At 55.3% G+C, this 19572-nt stretch overlaps 1 protein-coding gene across 1 annotated transcript in view; it reads right to left on the bottom strand.

Moving 5' to 3' along the window:
- Positions 1 to 11862, bottom strand: part of CSPG4 (chondroitin sulfate proteoglycan 4) — a 35779-nt gene extending 23917 nt beyond the window's left edge. The window contains exon 1 of the mRNA XM_006080691.4: positions 11625 to 11862. Within this exon, the coding sequence (XP_006080753.2) occupies positions 11625 to 11712 (88 nt within the window). The 5' untranslated portion in view covers positions 11713 to 11862. The remainder of the gene's footprint in view (positions 1 to 11624) is intronic.
- Positions 11863 to 19572: the final 7710 nt, after the last annotated feature.

A 19572-nucleotide genomic window follows, 5' to 3' on the forward strand; every position in this document is an offset into this window, starting at 1 on the left:
TCTCTCAGGGTTGGGGGTGGAGGTGGGAGTGAGTGGGGCGGGGGAGCATCTGCTTGCCATGGGTGGTTTGGCAGCTGGCCTTTCCCAGTGTGGCTGGCTTGGGGCCGACCGGACCAGGGAAGGACCTTCTTCAAGGCTGGCTGAAGGCGGCACGTTCCAGAAACCAGTGATAAGTGCTACTCATGCCCACTGGGGTCTTGGAGGTCAGAGAAGAGGGTGGAGAGGCAGGGGTGTGGGCTCTGCCCAGGGTGAGACGGGGCTCTCTGGCGGGCCAGCCCCTGTTGTGGCCAGAAGCCAGAGCCCGGACGCCTGTTGCTCGTCTCCGAGTCTCCCCATCGTTCTGGGCTGAGAAACCGCTGAGGGCAGGGCTGCTGGAGAGATGTCTCAGGGCTTCCCCCAGCCTGGCAGGCAGATCTGGGAGACAGTGAGTGTGCAAGCTAGGATGGGGATTCTGGAAGCAGTGACTGTGGGTTTGGACGGAGGCCTGGCCCCATTTGGCTCAGATTGTGTTCAACAGGCCGAGGGCCCTGGAGAAGCCAGCACCATCGGTGCCTCAGCTCCCCCACCTGAAATATACGATAGAGGGGTGGGGTGACCCCACAGACGGAAGTCCCACATCCAGGAGACTGGGGGAAGCAGAGGCTTGGATCAGGGATCACCCACAAACCTATACACACACCCTTGGCCTCTGGCCAGCCCAGGCAGCAGAAAGTGGCTGGAGAGGTGTGATCACTACAGCAGGCAGAGCACGGCCGCCCCCGGCCTGAGTGGCCACAGGCCTGGCTAGCGTGGAGGCTCTGGAGGGAAGGACCCAGCGCCTACATCCGCAGGTCAGCTCATCTGCCATGCACATATGCAGCAGTGGAGGAAACATCGGCGCCCAGGGGTATGCAGGGACAGTGATGCTGCCCATAGGATGGCTTTCCCATCAGCACTGCTGTCTGACAGCACACAGGCCGAGAAGCAAGTCCCTGGCACTGGTGCTGTGCCCGCAGGAGTGTGTGGCCTCAGAGGGTGGACCAGGAAACCTCAGTGCCCTGGCCGGGGGCCTCTGTGCTAACCAGGATCCACCAAGATCCCCAGACTGACACCCCCTGCCCCACCGCTGGGCAGGCCTGACTCCTCTTGGAATAGTTCCTGGCACTCTCACCTGCCAGCTTTGTAGACCCCTCCAGTCTGTCAGCACCCACTGAGCTGTGCTCCATCCCTGGCCCTCTCTCTCCAGCCCCCCACTTCTTCCCAGGGTTCGGGCACTGCCTCTTTGCTCTGGTATGCCTATCTCTGTCTCCAGCACCAAGTCTCCAGGGCTCTGGGCCTGCCTGCCAATGCCCCTTGGACATTTACACCAGGAACACCCAAGGGGAGCCCCCCAAACCCAAGCCCACTTGTTCAAGCCAGACTCAGCATCATCTATCCTCCAACCTGCTCACCACCCAGTGAAGGGCCTACGGGCACCCACTGCTGGGCAGAAATCTGAAAGTTGCTCTGACCCTCTCCCTCTTCCTGATCTTGAATGAACTTCCCATTCATTCAGCCCATTCATCGTCCTTCAAATGTGTCTCCCATCCTGCTTCCCTGTGCCATTCCACAAGACAGATGGTCACCATCCCTCGCCTGGCTTAATGAATTTCCTGCCTCTCTTTGTTAATCGCAGCCACAGTTAGCCTAAACTGAGTTGCTCCATCATCCTCGCTTGCCTGGATGCCTTCTATGGCTCCCCAGTGCCTTCCATCAAGCCCCCAGTCCTCTGGTGTGGCACTGAAGATGATGGATGACCTTGTTCCCACCCCACCAGGCTCTCCTGTTCACTCCTCCAAACACCCAAAGGTGCCATCCTCACCAGACCTGGGCTGTTTTCCTTCCACACCTGACAGGCCTGCACTCTGGCCTTTGCTCAGGCTGGGCCTTCTGCCCAGCAAGCTCTCCTTTCCCTTTTGCCTGTGAAATGCCCTCACGCTCCTTCAGGAAAGACAGGCTCCCCACCCTTCCCCGCAGCCCATAGCTCCTTCTCCCGCATTTGGGGTGCAAAGAGACTCCACCGCAGCTTGAGGAGCTGTGTGACTGTCACCTCTCTCTGTTAACACTGTGAGTCTCAGGGACAAGACTGGTGATGGGAGGTGGCGAGAAAGGGATGAGAAGGCCTGGCAGGGCAGGAGGAGGCCTTGTTCCCTGGCTGACCCAGCCGGGAGGGGCTGTACCTAGGAGGCTTGCCCCAGCTCGGCCCCTCCAACTTGTCTTACCTCCAGGCTTGCTTCCAGCCCTCCCCTGCCCTCCGGGGCCCCAGTGCCTGCAGGTTGGGGCAGGGTGGGGTGGGGTGGGACACAATGGCTGGGGCGCAGTGGGGCACTGCCCCAGCCGGGGAGTGCTTTTCTGGGCCTGTGGTGACAGTCTAGTGCTTGTTTTGAAAGAAAATAGACCCTGAGCCCCTATTTATAGCTGGAGGCCATAGCCACAGACAGGAGATGGATGGCGTTTGAGGCTGTGCAGGCCCGTGTGCAGGCAGGGGCCGGGGGTGGAGCCATTCCCAGGCCCCCTGCCCCCCTTTCTCAGCCTCCAAGCAAACTGTCTGAGGGATCCTAACGTTCCTTGGGACAGGATGTAGCCTGTGCTCTGGGGAGGGAAGGTGGGGGCCTGGGTGATGAGGAAGGAAATTTTCTCGCAGCATGGGTCCCTGGGGCCCAGAGTCTGTGGTGGGAATGGCTGGAGGTGAGGGTGTGTGATGTCTAGGAGTCTAGGAGGCGGAGAAGGGCCTGCAGAAGGTGGGGGTGCCATCTGCCACTGCGACTGGATGATGGAAAGAGAACAGGCCGGGGCCACAGAGATGGGGCAGCCAGAGAGGGCCAGGCAGCGGTGGGGAGTGAGATGGAGAGACAGCCTTGGGGAGAGACGGGGAGAGGCGGGGGTGGGGGGCCGAGCCGCGGGCCAGCTGACATGGTGAATAGAGGGGAAACGGGGAGCAGGGGAAGAGCTGAAGTGGGGGTTCTGTTCCATAGAAAATCTTCACCGTGGTCTGGACAGACTGGTCAGTGCACGTCGGATCCAGGTGAGGAAGGGCAGGAATCAGGCATCTCTGTGGCCTGTACCCCAGAAGGCCAGGCCTCTGCCCGCTCCCACCACCCCCAGGGCTGGAGACCCTGTGTGCCTGGCAGTCTATGGCTGAGAGGCCCCGGGGTCTCTTTGGAGGCAAAGCAAAGCTGTGGGGGCAGAGCTGATGCTGAAGGGCTTTGTCGCCAAGGTCTCTGAAGGGCTGTCCTGAACAGGGGAGCGGGGTTGTTCCAGGACTGCTGGGGACAGGTCTGGGTTCTGAGGTGCTGGGTGGGGAGTTCCCTGGGCATGGAGGGGTTCCAAGCTGAGGCGGTGGCCTGGGCTCACACCTGCCGCTGGCTTCTATTCAGGCCTCTCCCTTGGTTGGGCCGTTGGGGGCTAGGGGGTGTCTATAGCCCTGGTCATGTGTCATGGAGTTATAGCCACAACCGGTGACTCAGACAGTTAAAAAAGGAGCAGCTCTGAGCAATGACTCAACTGGCTCTGGAGGGGCTGGGTGGGTCTGGCTGGTACAGGATGGGGTGGTCTGGGTTTATTTTTGGTGGGGTGGGGCTGGGGCCAGGGGGCTGGAAGATGGGAACCGGGGGTGGAGAGGAGCCGTTGCTCTCCTCCCAGGAGAACCCCAGGGCTCTGTGCCAACTTAGAAAAACGGTTTCTCCATGCCAGGGAGCTCTGGCAACCCGGGCTGCCTCTCAGTCCTGTTCTAAGCCCAGCCTGCCTTGCTGTGTGGACCCAGACAAAAAGCCGGCTCTCTCCGGATATAAACAAGAGATCTTTCTCCTGCTCCGAAGAGGCTTGAGCTCAGAATTTTAGAGCTGACCTTGGAGAATGGACATCTGACCCAGAGACCCAGAGACAGACAGAGGTTTGCTCAAGGCCACACAGCAGGGCCAGGTATCCCAAGGGCTGACATTACACATTTGGCTCAAGTTCCTGCAACATCTCTCCTATCCCAGGGCTGTCAATAGTTGGAGGGGCAGGCCCTTGTTTGAGTACCTTCTCCCTGGAAGGGCTCAGCTGGGCTCCAGATGAGTGTCTGGAAGTATAAGGGCCAGATGCTCAGAGATGGAGCCTGAGCTGGGGACAGGAGCCTGGACTCTATTAGCACACTACCAGGGAGCTGGCCAGTCTTTGCCCAACAGTCTATTCAGGGGATGAACGCAGAGGATGCCCCCACACTGGGATCATGGCTTGCGGGGGCCAAGGCTCTTTACCCAGAGAATCTGTCCAGTTGGCACTCCCCTAGGCTGCTCACTCCAGTCTGAAGCCATTTCCTGAGACCCTCTCTCATCTCTACCAACTCTGATCTCACACATCCACAGACTCAGGCATCACCTATACCTCTGGTGGGTCCAAGCAGCCTAGGCAGGGCAGAGAGAATCCTCAGTTCTTCATTCTAGATCCTCTTGATACAGATTCAGCCACTGCTGCTTGCTGAGTGGCATTAATAGCCCCACAGGAGCTCCAGGGGAACCATCTCATGTCACCGGGCCCTGGCCTCCAGCCCCTACCGTCACAGGAGCCCGAGAAGGGTGGGCAGAGACCAGGGAGAAGACAGGCTTCCAGGATCCCCACCCTATAAAGGTCTTGCTGCCTGCTCCTTCTCTCCATCCCCATCCATCTACTTCTGGGATAGGAGTCATTTGGTCACTCATTCAACAGATTGGTTGTGCTGCATCTTGGCTCAATTGTCTCTATCCAAGGCGCCATTAGGCTTTGGGGTGGGGCTCGGAGGGGCTTTTCTGCTTCTCCTCACACAGGAGAGGTGTGTGGACCTCAGCCCAGTGAGTCAATCAGATGTAGCCTCCCCACTCCCCTCCTTTTAAGGGGTCCTGGGCTGGCTGGCAGTCAGAGCCTGGCTTGACAGCTCCATTTTCCACATCACTTTGCCCCAGACAGACCCTCTCCTAGGGCCACCTCCTCCAGTCCCCTGCTTTGGAAACTTTCTCAAAGATTTCTAAGCAGGAACCCCCGCGCTCCCGCCCTGCTCCAATGATGCACCTGCCCCACTCCAGAAGAAGATGGTAATAACGGAATATTAGCAACCTCAGGAGCAGGCACCTACTGAGCATTTACTCCAGACAAATCCTCAACACGCAGGAGGCAGGAATTATTTATCCCATTTTAGAGCCTTTTCTGAGGCTCAGAAAGGCCTGGTCACTTGCATCGAGTGGCTGGGAGGGAACTGAATTCTGAGCTGTCTTCTACCGTGTTCTTCACCAGGTGAGCCTGGCCTCCTGCCTCCCCCAGCCCTGCAGAACTGAGGACTCAGAGGAGGGAGAGGTGGGGCCTGAGTCAGGACTGTGAGGCGGGCGGGAGGGAAGCTTACTCTGAGCTGCTCCAAGACGCCCAAAAAGGGTGATTGGTTCCTTCCCTCACTACGGTGAGAATGTGTGTGTGTGTGTGTGAGTGTGTCTGGGCCTGAGGCTGGCCTGGCTGGCCTCCAGCTGTAGAAGAGCTGCGCCGGCCCCAGTTGCTGTACACAGGGAAGAGGCAGGGAGGGGCTGGTGTCGTGGGAATCAACATCCTGGGCCCACTGATATTTATAGCTGCCCCCTCTTGAAATACGGGGAGGAGGGGCTGCTCTTAGGTGGGAACGGAAGTTGGTCTCCTTCTCTCCGCCCCCTCCATCTTCCCAGAGAGCAGGAGGGCCCAGGCTAGGGGCCCTGGCTGGGTGGTGGAGCTGGGGGCTGTATCTTGAGCTGGGGGCTTCCCCCAGGCTGCTGGCTTGGGGGCTGGACAATCTCCTTTTAGGCCCTTAGCCAGGCTGTTGAAAGCACTGTGTGTGTGTGTGTGTGCACGTGTGTGCAAGCATGCACACATACACATGCACACATACCTACTAGGTGTCACACTGATGGAGGTCACAGAACAAGGGCAGGGGCCAGGTAAGAGTAGGGGGAGAAAGGCCTGTAACCCCACAGAGATGTAGGGTGGGGCCCCAGAAGGGTGGTAGACTAGGCTGCAGCCCTCAATAATCAGTGGGAAAAGGCAGCCCAAGCAGGGGGTGGTGCTGGAGCTGAACCTTGAAGGATGGAGAGAAAAAGAGAGACCATTTGTAGGCAACAGCGTGGGCAGCAGTGGAAGGGTCCCAGGGATTACGGATTGTTATCTGATGGTCTAGTGCACCAGCCAGACGATGGGACACAGCATAATCCTTGAACGTGGATCCCAGCTGATCTACTGGGGAGAGAGAGGGCCCAGCCACAGCCATGGGTCCTGCAGGCAGGTGGCACCATGGCGGGTGCTGTAATCTTGATTTGGATTCTTTGTAAGTCGGGAAGTCCTCTCTTGTATCTGACCTGGCTCTCTCCTGCTCTCAGAATGTTTTAACTCAAAGCAATTAACTAGTTTTTAAGGAGAAGACAATGGCACCCCACTCCAGTACTCTTGCCTGGAAAATCCCATGGACTGAGGAGCCTGGTAGGCTGCAGTCCATGGGGTCGCAAAGAGTCGGACACGACTGAGCGACTTCACCTTCACTTTTCACTTCCATGCATTGGAGAAGGCAATGGCAACCCACTCCAGTGTTCTTGCCCGGAGAATCCCAGGGACGGGGGAGCCTGGTGGGCTGCCGTCTATGGGGTCACACAGAGTTGGACACGCCTGATGCGACTTAGCAGCAGCAGCAGCAGCAAGCCTTTTTTTACAAAGCCACAGAACGCTTAATCAAAACTGTATCTTACACAAAACCTCCATCTATAAACACATGTTCATGGGACTGCTATGCATGAATCAGGGTGGCACAAGCATCCTGTATTCCCAGATATGGGAATGTAGAGTCCCGGAGCACCTCGGACACAGTCTGAAAATCCCTGGTTGGCTCAGTGATCTCTATGCCCCTTGTGGGCCCCGTCCTGGGCTCTGCAAGATCGTGCGACCTCAGAGAAAAGCAGAGGGGAGGTCCGCCCTCTGGGAGCTGCTGGCCATATGGGGGAGGCCACACCCAAACCAGGATACAAGGACAAGGAGCCGAGAGGCCTACCACCCATCCTGCTAAGCACTTGCTGTCTGACTCTGAGAAAACAGCAGCCCCTCTCTGGGTCCTGATTTCCCTATGAACATCCTGGGGGAGCTGGCCTGGGCTGGGGAGTCTCTGCAGTGAGGTCTGGGAGGGGAAGCCACCTCACTGACCGCCAGGACACTTAAACCACGAGAGACACACACTGAAACAGTTTAGCCTGAGCAGTGGCGGGACGCCTGGCTGATACCCATCAGCACTGGGAGAGCTGGCGCTTTGGCAGGCTGGGAGCGGCAGGGGTGTGGGCAGGAGCTGAGTGGGAAGAAGGAATGGTCAACAGGAGGAGCACTGTCCAGAACATGGGTGAGCCATGCCACCAAGCCACCGTGACGGCAGCCCCAGGGCACTCCCCTGCATCTGAGGCAAATGTGGCTTCATTTGCCATCCCAGCTGTTGGGGGTGCGGTGGTAGGCATTCTTGAAGAGGATCTGCTTGTGCTCTGAGGAAGTGGGGAGGGTTTAGAAAGGTGAGGGGCACTTGCTGGAGGGGTCTGTGGAGATGGACACAGAGATCTGGGGTCCTCAGGGGACTTTCTCCTAAAGACATGTCTCTCTCTCCTCTAGTGGGGGCTGCCCACCTGGCCTGAGCTGAGAAAGGTGACTGTTGTTGGGGTGAGTGAGAACACCATAGCCCGTGTGCCCAAAGAGCGGCCTGAGGCTAGTTCCTGATGTTCTCAGAGTCTCAGTTTCCGTATCTGTAAAATGGGAATGTTTCGCGACTTGCAGAGCTGCCATAGGGCTGCAGGACAACACGGCCAGTGCCCACTCACGGCTTTCTCTGGAGTTATGGACCCTGTTTGGAGTTATGGACCCTTCTGAGAAGCAGAAAGAGCCACGAGACCCTACCCCAGGGAGAATCCAAGTTCAAAATTGTTCATATGAATTCAGTTCATTCCAAAATTACTCACATATATTCAATAATAATGGTACTAGTGTTCTTTTGAAACACATCCTAAACCTGCACCTGGAGAAGGAGTCTTTTATTATTATATTTTCTTGGTCTCATCTCAAAGCATGTGGGATCTTAGTTCTCCAACCAGGGATCAAACCTGTGCCTTTTTCATTGTAAGTGCAGAGTCTTAACCACTGGACCACCAGGGAAGTCCCTGGAGAAGGAGTCTTAACTCTTAAAGGCTCTACAGTACTGGGTACATGCTGGGTCAGGGCATGTTAGAAGCAAAAGGGCAGCTGGATGGGGCGGGAGTCGGGGAGTGGTAGTGAAAGAGCTGAGGGGCCTGGAGGGGAGGAGACCCAACCCCCAGACCCAAAGGCCCCCTTGTTTACTTGCTCCTGGCACTGAATAGGAGCCCCAGTGCAGCTCAGCACCCCCCTGCCCCCCATCTTGTCCTCACCTCTTTCCCTGAAGGCTCCACCCAGCCCAGGTCTGGGAGCTGGTTTTGTACATGGTTGCTCGCGGGCCCACAGCTGTGTGGGCCAGTGTGTGTGTGTGTGTGTGTGTGTGTGTGTGTGAGGGCTGTTTCCAGTACCCCCCTCCCCACCCCCCGCCCCGCCCGCCCCCTCCTGGGCAGCACGCCCAGTTCCCTATACACTTCCTCTGAGCGTTCTGCAAACCCTACTCCCCTCCCGCCCTTCGTTGGCCGCCTGGCCCACCTGGCGCAGCCCCCTCCTTGGGCCCCCCAGGCGGGCAGCACTGAAAGGCTCTTCTTGTCTTGGCTGGGCAGGCAGGCGGGCGAATGTTGGGAAAGGGGGCTCAGTTATACTTGGTTCTGGAACAGCACTTTCAGAGTCCGGGTGGGCTGGGCCGAGGGCACTGGTCCCTGCCCCGCTCTAGAGTGCTGGAGCCCCAGTGTACACACACACACACACACACACATGCACGACTCAGAGGCTGTCTCTGTCTCCAGTCAGAGATGGTCCCCCAGACCATTCTTAGAGGCAACAGTCTACCCTAGCTCAGTTCCTTGCTTCTGATGCTCCCCTGCCCCCACCCTAGCCCTGCTCTCTAAGACACCCCCATCAGTTCAGGGCCCCCACCCAGATGATACAAGAACCCTCTCCACCTGGCACTCCCTCCTGAGTCCCACTTGTGCCCCTCATCTTCTGCCTTTCAAAGTCAGCTATGCCAGGCAGGGAAGAGGTGCAGAAGCCGCTAGCCCTGTATGCTCTGTGGCCACTCTGACCTCCCAGTTTTGCTTGTGTTATACCCCACTACTGAAACCACATCAGCTCCAACTCAATCTCCCAATGCTCGTGGCTCTGCCAGGACTCCCATAGGGCTTAGAAAGGAATGGACACCACACTTATCATGCACACTGGCATAGGGGCCCAAGCCTAGCTGACTACGCAGGTGGGGAGCTCCCACAAAGTGTGACTGGGGGTTTCCTCCTGGGCAGCTGGGCTTCTCTGCGGGTTAGATCACTTTGCTTCCTCCCTGGGTCCTCAGTTTCCCTGTATGTACAATTGGAAGGTTGGCCCAGGTGGTCTCCAAAGGTGCTTGACCCTCAGGCCCCATGACCTGGATGCTCTGGAATGTTGACAAGTGTGGGGAAAGCATCCCAGTGTGCCTCACTCTGGTACCTGAGACTCGGAGGCTTTGGGGGTAGGCTTTTGGTGTCCAAGAGGGGTGGGAGTGATACCTTCCGTGGGTAGGGGCTGCCCCTATTGCAGAGACCAGGACAGGGAGCTAAGCCAGGCCTGGGGACAGAGGTGGGCTGCTGGAGGGGAGCTCAGACTGGGAGGGGGAAAGGGTACTAGCTCGCCTTCCCCCTCACCACTTCCAAATCCCTCCTAGAGGAAGGGGTTGCTTGTTGCTTTTAACCCCACTGGCTGCTCTCCTCTCTAAAACCTGCACTGGCTCCCTACTGCCAGCAGAGCTTAGGCTGTGAGCTGCATTTTGCCATTTCAGGTTTCCGTGCCCCACCCCAATGGCTCTTACTGGCTTGTGCTCAAAATATATATGCCTTCCATCCAGGCTACTGGCCTCCTTATCTCTGCTCATACCCATCTCTGAGCCTGTGCTCCCTGACCCCCTTCCCATCCTCCAAGGCTTAGCTCAAGGATCACCCTCTGTCCCGCCCTAGTTTGCCTCTGAATTTCTTTTCATCACATTCCTTGTCTGGATCTTTGCAGACAGGATAGGAGTTGCTGTTTGCGTTTTAATTTGCTTTTCTGCCTTCTGAATGAGTCCAAGTCCAGTCTCTATTTCTGTGCGCTCCCGACTGCCCAGCACAATGTCTGCACATTGTTGATGCTGGGAAGGAATTTGGGAATGGCTCTCAGTTGAAGCCCAAGGAGGTGGGTCCTGGAGTCGCTCCTTTGACTAGAGGCTGGGGGCTGGGTGTGTACCCATCTCTCTAGCAGCTCGGATGCCCCCTTCCCATCTCTCTAGAGGCTCAGCCTATCACCCACCCCCTGAGACCTTGAAGGACGGGGTCCCTGGGGATGGGAACAGGGAGCCTGGGGATCCAGCTCTGACTCACTCCAGTGGGGGGCTCTCCCCTGACTCATTTCCCTTTTGGGTACCGCGTGATTACTGTCCATTTGAACTGGCTTCCCCATCTGATGGGGAGAGGGGTGTGGCCTAGGTCCTTGGAAGGGAGACTCAGGCCCTTCTTCAGCTCAAAGTTGTTCTTGGGAATGGTCCCAAAAGATGTAGGCTGAAGCACTGATTCATACATACATGGGTATTAATGACTGATGGGCCCTGAGGCCACAGTTCTTATGGCATAACTAGACCATGCCTTCACTAAGGGAAGAATGCCATAATGGTGGGATTTCTGGCATTGGAATAGAGACTGGATATGTCCTAGCACCTCTCAGAAGGCATTCCATTTCTGCTGGAGTCAGGCACCAATGGCTGGGACAGGGAGGTGTGCAGGGGGTCGCCCAGGGCTGTCTGAGGGGCACAGGATATCTGAGGGGTGCCAGTCCTGCCTCTAGGAGGCTGAAGAGTGGGTGGTCCTGTCTGTCACCAGCTAGGCTTTCTCAGTGAGGAAAGAGAAGACAGGAAGGGGAGGACGGGGTGGTGAAGACAGAGAATGCACCCGGCAAAGGGGAGCAGGAGCAGAGTGGGGTGCAGCTGGAGGAGACCCAAGGATGCTGGAGGAGGTGGCGGCTGGGGTGCATTCGGGGCCCCACAGGGGGTGGGGAGGGTGGCTTCCTCCCCGCTGCCCACCTTGCAGCACTCCCCGTTCCTGGCCTGGGTGTTGGAGGTGGGGACGCCCTGTCACCAGGTGTCCTTTGGGCCCTGACTCGGTCAGAGAGAGACTGCTGGATACAGGGAGCCCAGGCGGCACCGGGCGTCCCCTCTGGGTCTAGAGGACAATCCTGCACAGAGCCACGCCCTAGGCAAGCGACCCAGGGGCCAACCTCAGATAACCAGAGTCCATTTGACCCCCAGATGGAGAGGCATCGCTGGGGATCCTGCCTCCCCTGGGCGGGGTGGTGCTGCCAGAGACCCCAGCCGGGGATGGCAGAAGCGCAGCCCCCTCATTTCCCCGTCTGGGGGCCACTCCTGGGTCTTCCTGTCCCTTTTCTCTGCCTAAGAAACCCTCCACCACTCCGCCAGTCTGGGTCGGGGTCTCCGGCCCCTCACTCACCTGTGGATGCTGGTCCCACCAACACAGCGAAGGTCAGAGCTAGGGCCAGGGCGAGGGCTGGGAGCGGGAGCCGGGGACCCCAGCGCATCGCGGCGGCGGGCTGGGCAGCGGGAACTTGTGAGGAGCGGAGTCCGGAGCCTGGAGCTTGGACGCCAGAGTCTTCGAGTTGAGAGAACTGGCGCGGGCTGGGACTCCCGGGCGTCCCGCCGCCTACTTAACGCCGGGGCGGGGCAGGCGCCGACCCGCGCTCCGGTTTCAGGCCGGGGCTCTCCCGGCGGCCCCCCCACCCTCAGCCGTCTTAAAGGGCCAGTGCTGGTTCGCCTCCCCGTCGAGGGTGAGAGGATCCTTACAGCTCGGTCAGACCCAGGCTCCACCTTAGAGATTCAGAACAAAATTCCAGAGGAGCCCGGATTCCCCGGGGCTCCGACTCAAGGGTTCCCGGGAGAACTCCTCTGGGAGGAGATGTGAGCTGGGCTGGTCCCCTTGCTTCTCTGCCCTCTTCTCTTGTAAGGATTGTGGGTGGGGGGCGTCCTCTCGCCAGGCCCGGGAGGAAAGACAGATGCTCTCCACCCCACGGACTGCTCTGGGGCTGCTTTGCCTCTGAGGTGTCTTCAGAATGCCATTTGGTCAGAGAAGCACCAGCCTGAAGTTCTGTACAGCTCTGTGCCCACTGGCATTGCCTCTTTGGCCTTTTCTGCCTCAATGACTCAGTCAGTAAAGGAGAGATGTTTTAGATTCTCCCACAAGGCAGGAGGGATTCTCAACTCCATGGGATCATTTGCCTCAAATGGACCCTGCCAAGTGGCTGTCAACCACTCCTGCCCCCGTTTCATGGAGGAGGAGACTGGCTCAGAGCTGGAAGTGGTTCTCAAGAGGCCCCCAGATGGACAGTAGATACCTGGTCTTATGGGATCAGAACCCAAGGCCTCCTGAATCTGGTGTTTCAACTTCCTCTGGGGCTGCCTCCTGGAAATCTGGCCCTGGATTTAGCACCTACCTAACAGTTTCAGGCTGGGGCCCTGCTGCCCTTGGCTCCCTCCCAGGCAACAATCTCAGCCTTGTCCCAAACAGGAGAAAGGGCAATGTTACTGTAGAGCTTCTGGCGTCAAGAGGCTGTGCTTGCCCTCTGTCTAATCCCAGCATTGGCATCGCCTGGCCTTGGTTTTTTTGTCCAGCGAATGGGTAGAAGAGAACCCCTGGAGTGTCTCCCCTCTCTTCCTCCATCAGAATCTGTTACCCTTGCCTGCTTTAGCCCAGCCCCAACCCCATCCCACCACTCACTCTCTCCTCAACCCCTCCCCTTGCCCAGTGATAGTCCTAACGTGTGTGTATGGCCCTTCAAAGTTTGCAACAAAATTGTGCCCCGTTCTGCAAATGAAGAAACTGAGGCAGAGGGAGGTTAAGGGATTTGAGCAAGTCTACACAGCTTCCCTGGTGGCTCAGACGATAGAGAATCTGCTTGCAATGCAGGAGACCCAGTTTTCATTCCTGGGTTGGGAGGATTCCCTATAGAAGGGAATGGCAACCCACTCCAGTATTCTTGCCTGGAGAATACCATGGCCAGAGGAGCCTGGTGGGCTACAGTCCATGGGATCACAAAGAATTGAACACGACTGAGCGATAAACACTTTAACTGAAACACAGCTGCTAGGAGGTAGAGCCAGGTCTTTGGCCCCAAGCCCACAGCACAGTGGTAACTGGGGCTCTGGGTTCAAATCCCAGCTCTCCTGCTTAGCTGTTCGACTTGAGCAAATCACTTCACTTCTCTGTGGTTTCCTTCTTTGTAAAATTGGCTTTGTGAGGATTAAAGGCGTTAATGTACCTCAAGTGCCTAGCCTGGGGTATACAGCAGGTGCTCAATGAATGCTTGTCTTTTTTTCCCTCCTTGTCCTGTAGGCCTGCTGCACATCCTCCCTGGGTCTCACAGTTTTGCATGTAACTTCCAGAGGCAGCTGCACACAGTAGGTACCCAATAAATGCATGCTGGGATTGACTTAGAAGCCAGTTGCTGCTGTTCTGGGGGAATTTTGGCAAACCTAACAGCTCCCATCTAGTTCACCCTAGGAGGCCTGGGGTGGCCGGGCTGTTCTCAGCTGGTCTTGGTGGCAGTAAAGCCATCAATTCCATACTTGTCCCTTGTTTTTCCTTCTCTCCAAGTCAGCAAGGCACCCGGTCCTTGTTAGGGACTAATTACTGGCCAAGTGTGGGCCCCAAGTTGCTGGGGCTGCTGAGAAGACAACATTTGGAGGAAAAGAGCTTTTTTCTTAGGAATGAAAAAAAAGAAAGGAGGAGAGGACTTTTGCTTCTTTATGAATCAAAAATATGGGTGGAGATTTCCAGCCACCCCATCTGCCCATCCTTCCTCCTCCCAGTCTTCTCCCATCTCCCCCTGATCCCCGCCCACTCAGATTTACCCACAACTACCAGGAGTTATTAGAGTCTGTGGAGCCTCCCACCCACAGCTTAGATTCAAGTCGGGATTAGCTTGCAACCTCCCCCTGCCTGGTTGCTAGCTGGGGAGAGAAACACAGGCCTGGAAAAATAATGGCAACCGGCAGGGCAGTAATAACCCAATGTCACTTCCCTGCTCAGGCTTCTCAGTTTACAAAACATTCACCTGGTCTCTTGACAACCCTGGGAAGCGTGTGTGTTGGGGGACAGTGTTCCCTTTTCACTGATGAGAAAACTGAGGCCCTAGCGGTAAAGGGATGCTGGGGCACTGGAGCGTACCTGCCGGGCCTTTGTTCAGCCTGTAGCCTGGGACTTGAGCCCCGGATTGCTGCTGAGCGGCATCATACCAAGAAGACTGGTGGAAAGGTGAGGACTTTGGTCTTGAAACTGATCCCTGACTGCCTCTTATCATCTCAGAACAAAGGCCATTGTTGGGCAGTGCCTGCTCCTCAATTTTCCCCCCTCCCCACCAGCCTCCTCAGCGTGCCCCCCACTAAGGCCCCTACATCCTCATCTTGAGTAGAGCCCACTAGGACCTCCCTAGTATCCTCAAACTTCTTCCTCTGCCTTCTGACTTTCTCTGGCTTGGGTTGGCCAGGTGTCCCTGGTGGCCATCCCTGACCGCCCCTGCCTCTCTGGCCATATCTCACTGTCCTCCAGGAAGTCCTCCCAGCCTTCCTTCCCACCCTGAGCTCCCTTTTCACAGACGCCCTCTGTATTCTCCTAGTGCCGCCGCCTCCCCGCCGCCTTCCCGGGGCACAGAGTTGACACAATACTTCCTGTCCTCTCGGTAGATTTCTTCCCAGCAAAGCACAGGACAGGACACCCAGGATGGGGGAAGAGGAAGACCCAGGACACACTTGAATGAAGAAGGATGCCCACGGCTGAGGGCTGAAGGAGAAGTCAAAATGCTGCCTCAGTTTCTCCAAATGGTGGGCCTCCGGGAGGACAGATGATAGAGCCTCGCGTCACGGGCTTCTCCGCTGCAGAGTTCAGTCAGGCGTGCTGGCCGGGTTTTCCTGGTCACTCCCATCCTTATGCTGCTTGGATGAAGAGTGCCCACTCTGGCTGTGGCTGTGGCCGTGTCATGCCTTGGGTGGGGCCTGGCACTCTGAGTGCCTCTGTGTTTTGTACCCTGACTGCCTGGGCCCCACCCAGGGAGCCTGTGGCCAAAGCCAGATTGGGGGTAAATGGCGGGTGCTTGTGCCCCAGTGGGGCAGAGCCTCAGCTCCTGTTGCCCAGGTCCTCACCTCAGGGAAGTGGCCTTCCACCATGAAAGATCTAGGATCCAGGCCACTACTGTGCAGTTGGGGCTTTTGCTCTCAATTCTGTGACCCCACAGTCACATGGCAAGGAGCTCCATAGTGGTGGGCCTCAGGCCTGGGCCCCCAGGTCGGCTAGGAGTGGCCTTGCTCCCGCTCCTGGCTGGAGGCATCCATGGGGCTCCTCCAAGCGCAAGGCAGCCAGGACGGGAGGGGTGGGGCCTGCTATTCCCAACAATTACACAGTTCAGGAGCTGAAAAGTTGTTTGCTGCCCTTGGGAGCCGACTGTGGGCTGTGGATGGGAGGCCTGTGGCAGGGTTTCTCCTGGCCAGGGGCAGGCTCTCCCTGGGTCCAAGCTGTCCTGGGGAGATGGGGGTTGGGGGAGGTCGAGGACCCTCTCAGGGCCTCTGTTCCCAGGAGCAGCACTCATCTTCCACACCACGTCCACAAAGGCTTGTGGCTTCAGTGGCTGTGACCAGCTGGCCGCAGCTGACTCCTCCTGGGGTTGTGCTATTTCTAAATATTGGCTCAGGCTGTTAACCCCTGCTCTGCTCCATCCGTGGATATTCAGCTTGGCTGCAGAGAGAGCCTCTGGGAGTCCTCGTTTGGATGGAAAATATTCGTGAACGTATTTGCTCAGGGTCTAGTGTGGGGCAGATCCTTTTGAGGGCTGGGGTGGGGCTCCCAAAAGAAGGGTGAGAAATACCTGCTTAGGACCGGGGATGAGGCTTCAGTGGGTGTTAGGAGACATGGGTCTGAGCTGGCAGCTGGGCAGGGCAGTGGAAAGAATGTGGGGTTAGGAGCCAGAGGTCTGGTCCTGCCAAGCCTTTTCTGTGTGGCCTCAGGCGAGTCACTTCACCTCTCAGCACCTACACCCTCATCTGTAAACTAGAACCGCTATGGTGCTTGGATGACGCCCTGCAAAAGGGCGCAGCGGCTTTATAAACTGTGAAGGGCGGCACCTGTTGGTTATGATGAGGGCAACTCCTGATGCTAGGGTTGTGTTCTCTGCACATCTCCCAGGAATCCTTTGAAGGAGAGGTAAGACTCACAACTAAGAGGCGGCTGGAGTGAGCTGACAGGGCTGCTGCAGCCTGTGTGGGGCTTAGTGTATGTCCCGCTTCACCTAAGGGTGTATAGCTTGGATTTTAGCCCCTGTTGGTCCCATTAGCTCGGGGTCCTTGTACAGTGACAACTCCGTGGAAGCCAGCCTCCAAGATGGCCCTCATCTTCTGACATTCGCAACCCTGTGGAGTCACTGCCCACACTGAATAGGGCTGACCTGAATGGCCAATGAATGTGTCAGTCGCTCAGTCGTGTCCTACTCTTTGCGACTGCTTGGACTATATAGCCCACCAGGCTCCTCTGTCCTTGGGATTTTCCAGGTGATAACACTGGAGTGGATTTCCATTCCCTTCTCCAAGGAATCTTCCCGACCCAGGAATCAAACCCAGGTCTCTTGCATTGTAGGCGAATTCTTTACCATGTGAGCTGCCAGGGAATGGCCAACAGGACTTTGCAGAAATGATGGAGTATGATTTCCAGGCTAAGTCACAAAAGAAATGGCAACCTCTGCCTTGTTCTCTTCTGATTACTTGCTCTGGGGAAAGCCAGCCACCATGACCTGAGGACAGTTGAGCATCCTGCAGAGAGCTCTTATGGAGAAGAACTGAGGCCTTTTGTCAACGGTCAGCACCGACTCACCGTTCAATGTGAGTGAGCCATCTTGGAAGTGTATCTGCCAGCCCCTGTTACACTTTCGGATGAGTGTAGCTCCTGACGGCCACTTCTGGAGACATCTGGAGCCAGAACCATCCAGCTAAACCACTTCTAAACTCCTGACCCACAGAAACTGTGTGTGATGATAAATGTTTATCATTCTTTTAAGTTCTTAAGCTTTGAGGATAATTTGTTACACAGCAAGAGATAACTGATACAAACTTCCATGAATGTAAATTGTAGTCTATTCAGCAAGACTGGGCCTGTGTCTGGGTTCAGAAAGTAGGACTCTCTTCCCATGAGGAGTGATCTGTTTCTTGATCAATCAATGGATCGACTCATTCATTTATTCCACAAACACTTCTTAAGCACTTACCATATGTCAGGACACTTCGTTGGGGACTGGAGCACAAGGGTAAGTGACAGGAGCCCTGCCTTTGGGAACTCATAGTCTCCCTAAGTGACTTGATGATTATTGGATGTGGGGAGTAAGGGCAAGGATGTCCAGGAAAGCCCAGATTTCTTGCTTGGATACTTAGATGGGTCATGGCATCATTCATTGAGATAAATGGGGTCAGGGGGCATCTCATGAGAAGAGCTCTGAGCATGTTAATTTTTAGATGTTTTGAGAATTTCAAGTGACACTGTGCAGGCTGTCAGATACATGGATTTAAACTCCTAAGAAGGGCTGAGCCAGAGATATATATATATATATTTGAGAATTGTTGGGATAAAGATAATGGGAATGAAGCAACAGAGGAGATGAGAGTTCCCAGAAAGAGGAGAATGGTGGAAAGGGAGAGGAAGTTCCCAAGACTGAACTCTGAGACACCAACATTTTTTTCTAAAAAAAAAAATTTTTTTACATTATTTCAGACTTACAGAAAAGTAGGAAGGACATTACAAATATTTCCCACATACTCTTCACCAAGATTTCCCAAATGGTAATATTTTATCACATTTTAAATTATTTTCTATGTATAGACATATTTTTTGCCTATAAGAATTTTTTGAGAGTAAGTCACAGACATAATGCTGCTGCTGCTAAGTCGCTTCAGTCATGTCTGACTCTGTGTGACCCCATAGACAGCAGCCCACCAGGCTCCCCTTTCCCTGGGAGTCTCCAGTCAAGAACACTGGAGTGGGTTGCCATTTCCTTCTCCAATGCATGAAAGTGAAAAGTGAAAGTGAAGTCACTCAGTCGTGTCCGACTCTTCGGGACTCCATGGACTGCAGCCTACCAGGCTCCTCCATCCGTGGAAGTTTCCAGGCAAGAGTACTGGAGTGGGGTGCCATTGCCTTCTCCAGACATAATGCTACTTATCCTTAAATGCTACACTGTGTATTTCCTGGGAACAAGGACCTTCTCTTTCTGAACCAGAGTGCAATGACCCAAATCAGGAAATTAAGGTTGGTATTATACTTTAAACTAGCCAGACTTTTTTTTCTGGTTTTGTCAATTCCCCAATAATATCCTTGAGAGCAAAAGAAAATCCTGGCTCCTACGTTACACTTAGTTGTCCTGTTTCTTGAGTTTCCATTATTGTAGAAAAGCTCTTCAGTATTTCTTTGTCTTTCATGATATTGTCATTTTGGGCAAGTATAGACCTGTTATTGTAACAAGCATGTTGATTTGAGTTTATCTGATTTCTTTGTAGATTCAGGTTATGTACCTTTGGTGGGAAACACCCCAGAAGTGATCCTATGTCCTTTTTTAAAAAGCATTTTATTTGGTTGTGCCGGGTATTTGTTGTGGCATGAAGGAGCTTTAGTTGCGACATGCAAGCTCTCAGATGTGGCGCATGGAATCCAGTTCCCTGACCAGGGATGGAACCCGGGCCCCTTGCATTGGGAGTGTGGGATCTTAGCCACTGGACCACCAGGGAAGTCTTGATTCTGTGTCCTTCTCAGTCCACCCTCTCAGGAGATACACAGCATCTATTTTGTCCCATTGTCGGTGATGTTAACTTACAACAATTGGTTGAGGTGATGCCTGCCAGTATTCTCCCTGTATTTTCTTATTTTTCCCCTTGCAATTAATGAGCATGTGCCAGCATTGAAAGGTCAGGTTGAGGAAGAAGAGCCAGAGACTGTGAAGGGGCAGTGGGGATATGGGAGGAAGACCAGAACATCTTGGAACCAGGAAGAGGTATTGCAAGAAGGAGGGAGTGGTGGGTCACTGTGGTCCAGTGCTCCTGGGAGGCCAGTCTGACGAGGGTGAGAAGTGGCCGCTGGCGGCAGCTTCCACATGTAGGTCACAGTTGAGGTGGAGCGATGGGTCTGAAGCCAGCTTGTAGGGAGTCAGTGTTAAAGGAAGGTGAGAATGAGACATCAGGGAAAACGCCTCTTAGGGGAAGTTGACTGGGGAGAGGTGTGTGCGACCAGAGAGATACATTTTATTTTTTTAATTATCTTTTTTTCTATAAAAAAATTTATCTTTTTGTCTATAGCAGTAATTAAAAAAATTTTTTTTATTCAAGTGTAGTTGATTTACAGTGTGTGCCAATCTCTGCTG

The sequence above is a fragment of the Bubalus bubalis genome, chromosome 20 (assembly GCF_019923935.1).
Source record: "Bubalus bubalis isolate 160015118507 breed Murrah chromosome 20, NDDB_SH_1, whole genome shotgun sequence".
NCBI classification, from domain to species: Eukaryota; Metazoa; Chordata; class Mammalia; order Artiodactyla; family Bovidae; genus Bubalus; species Bubalus bubalis.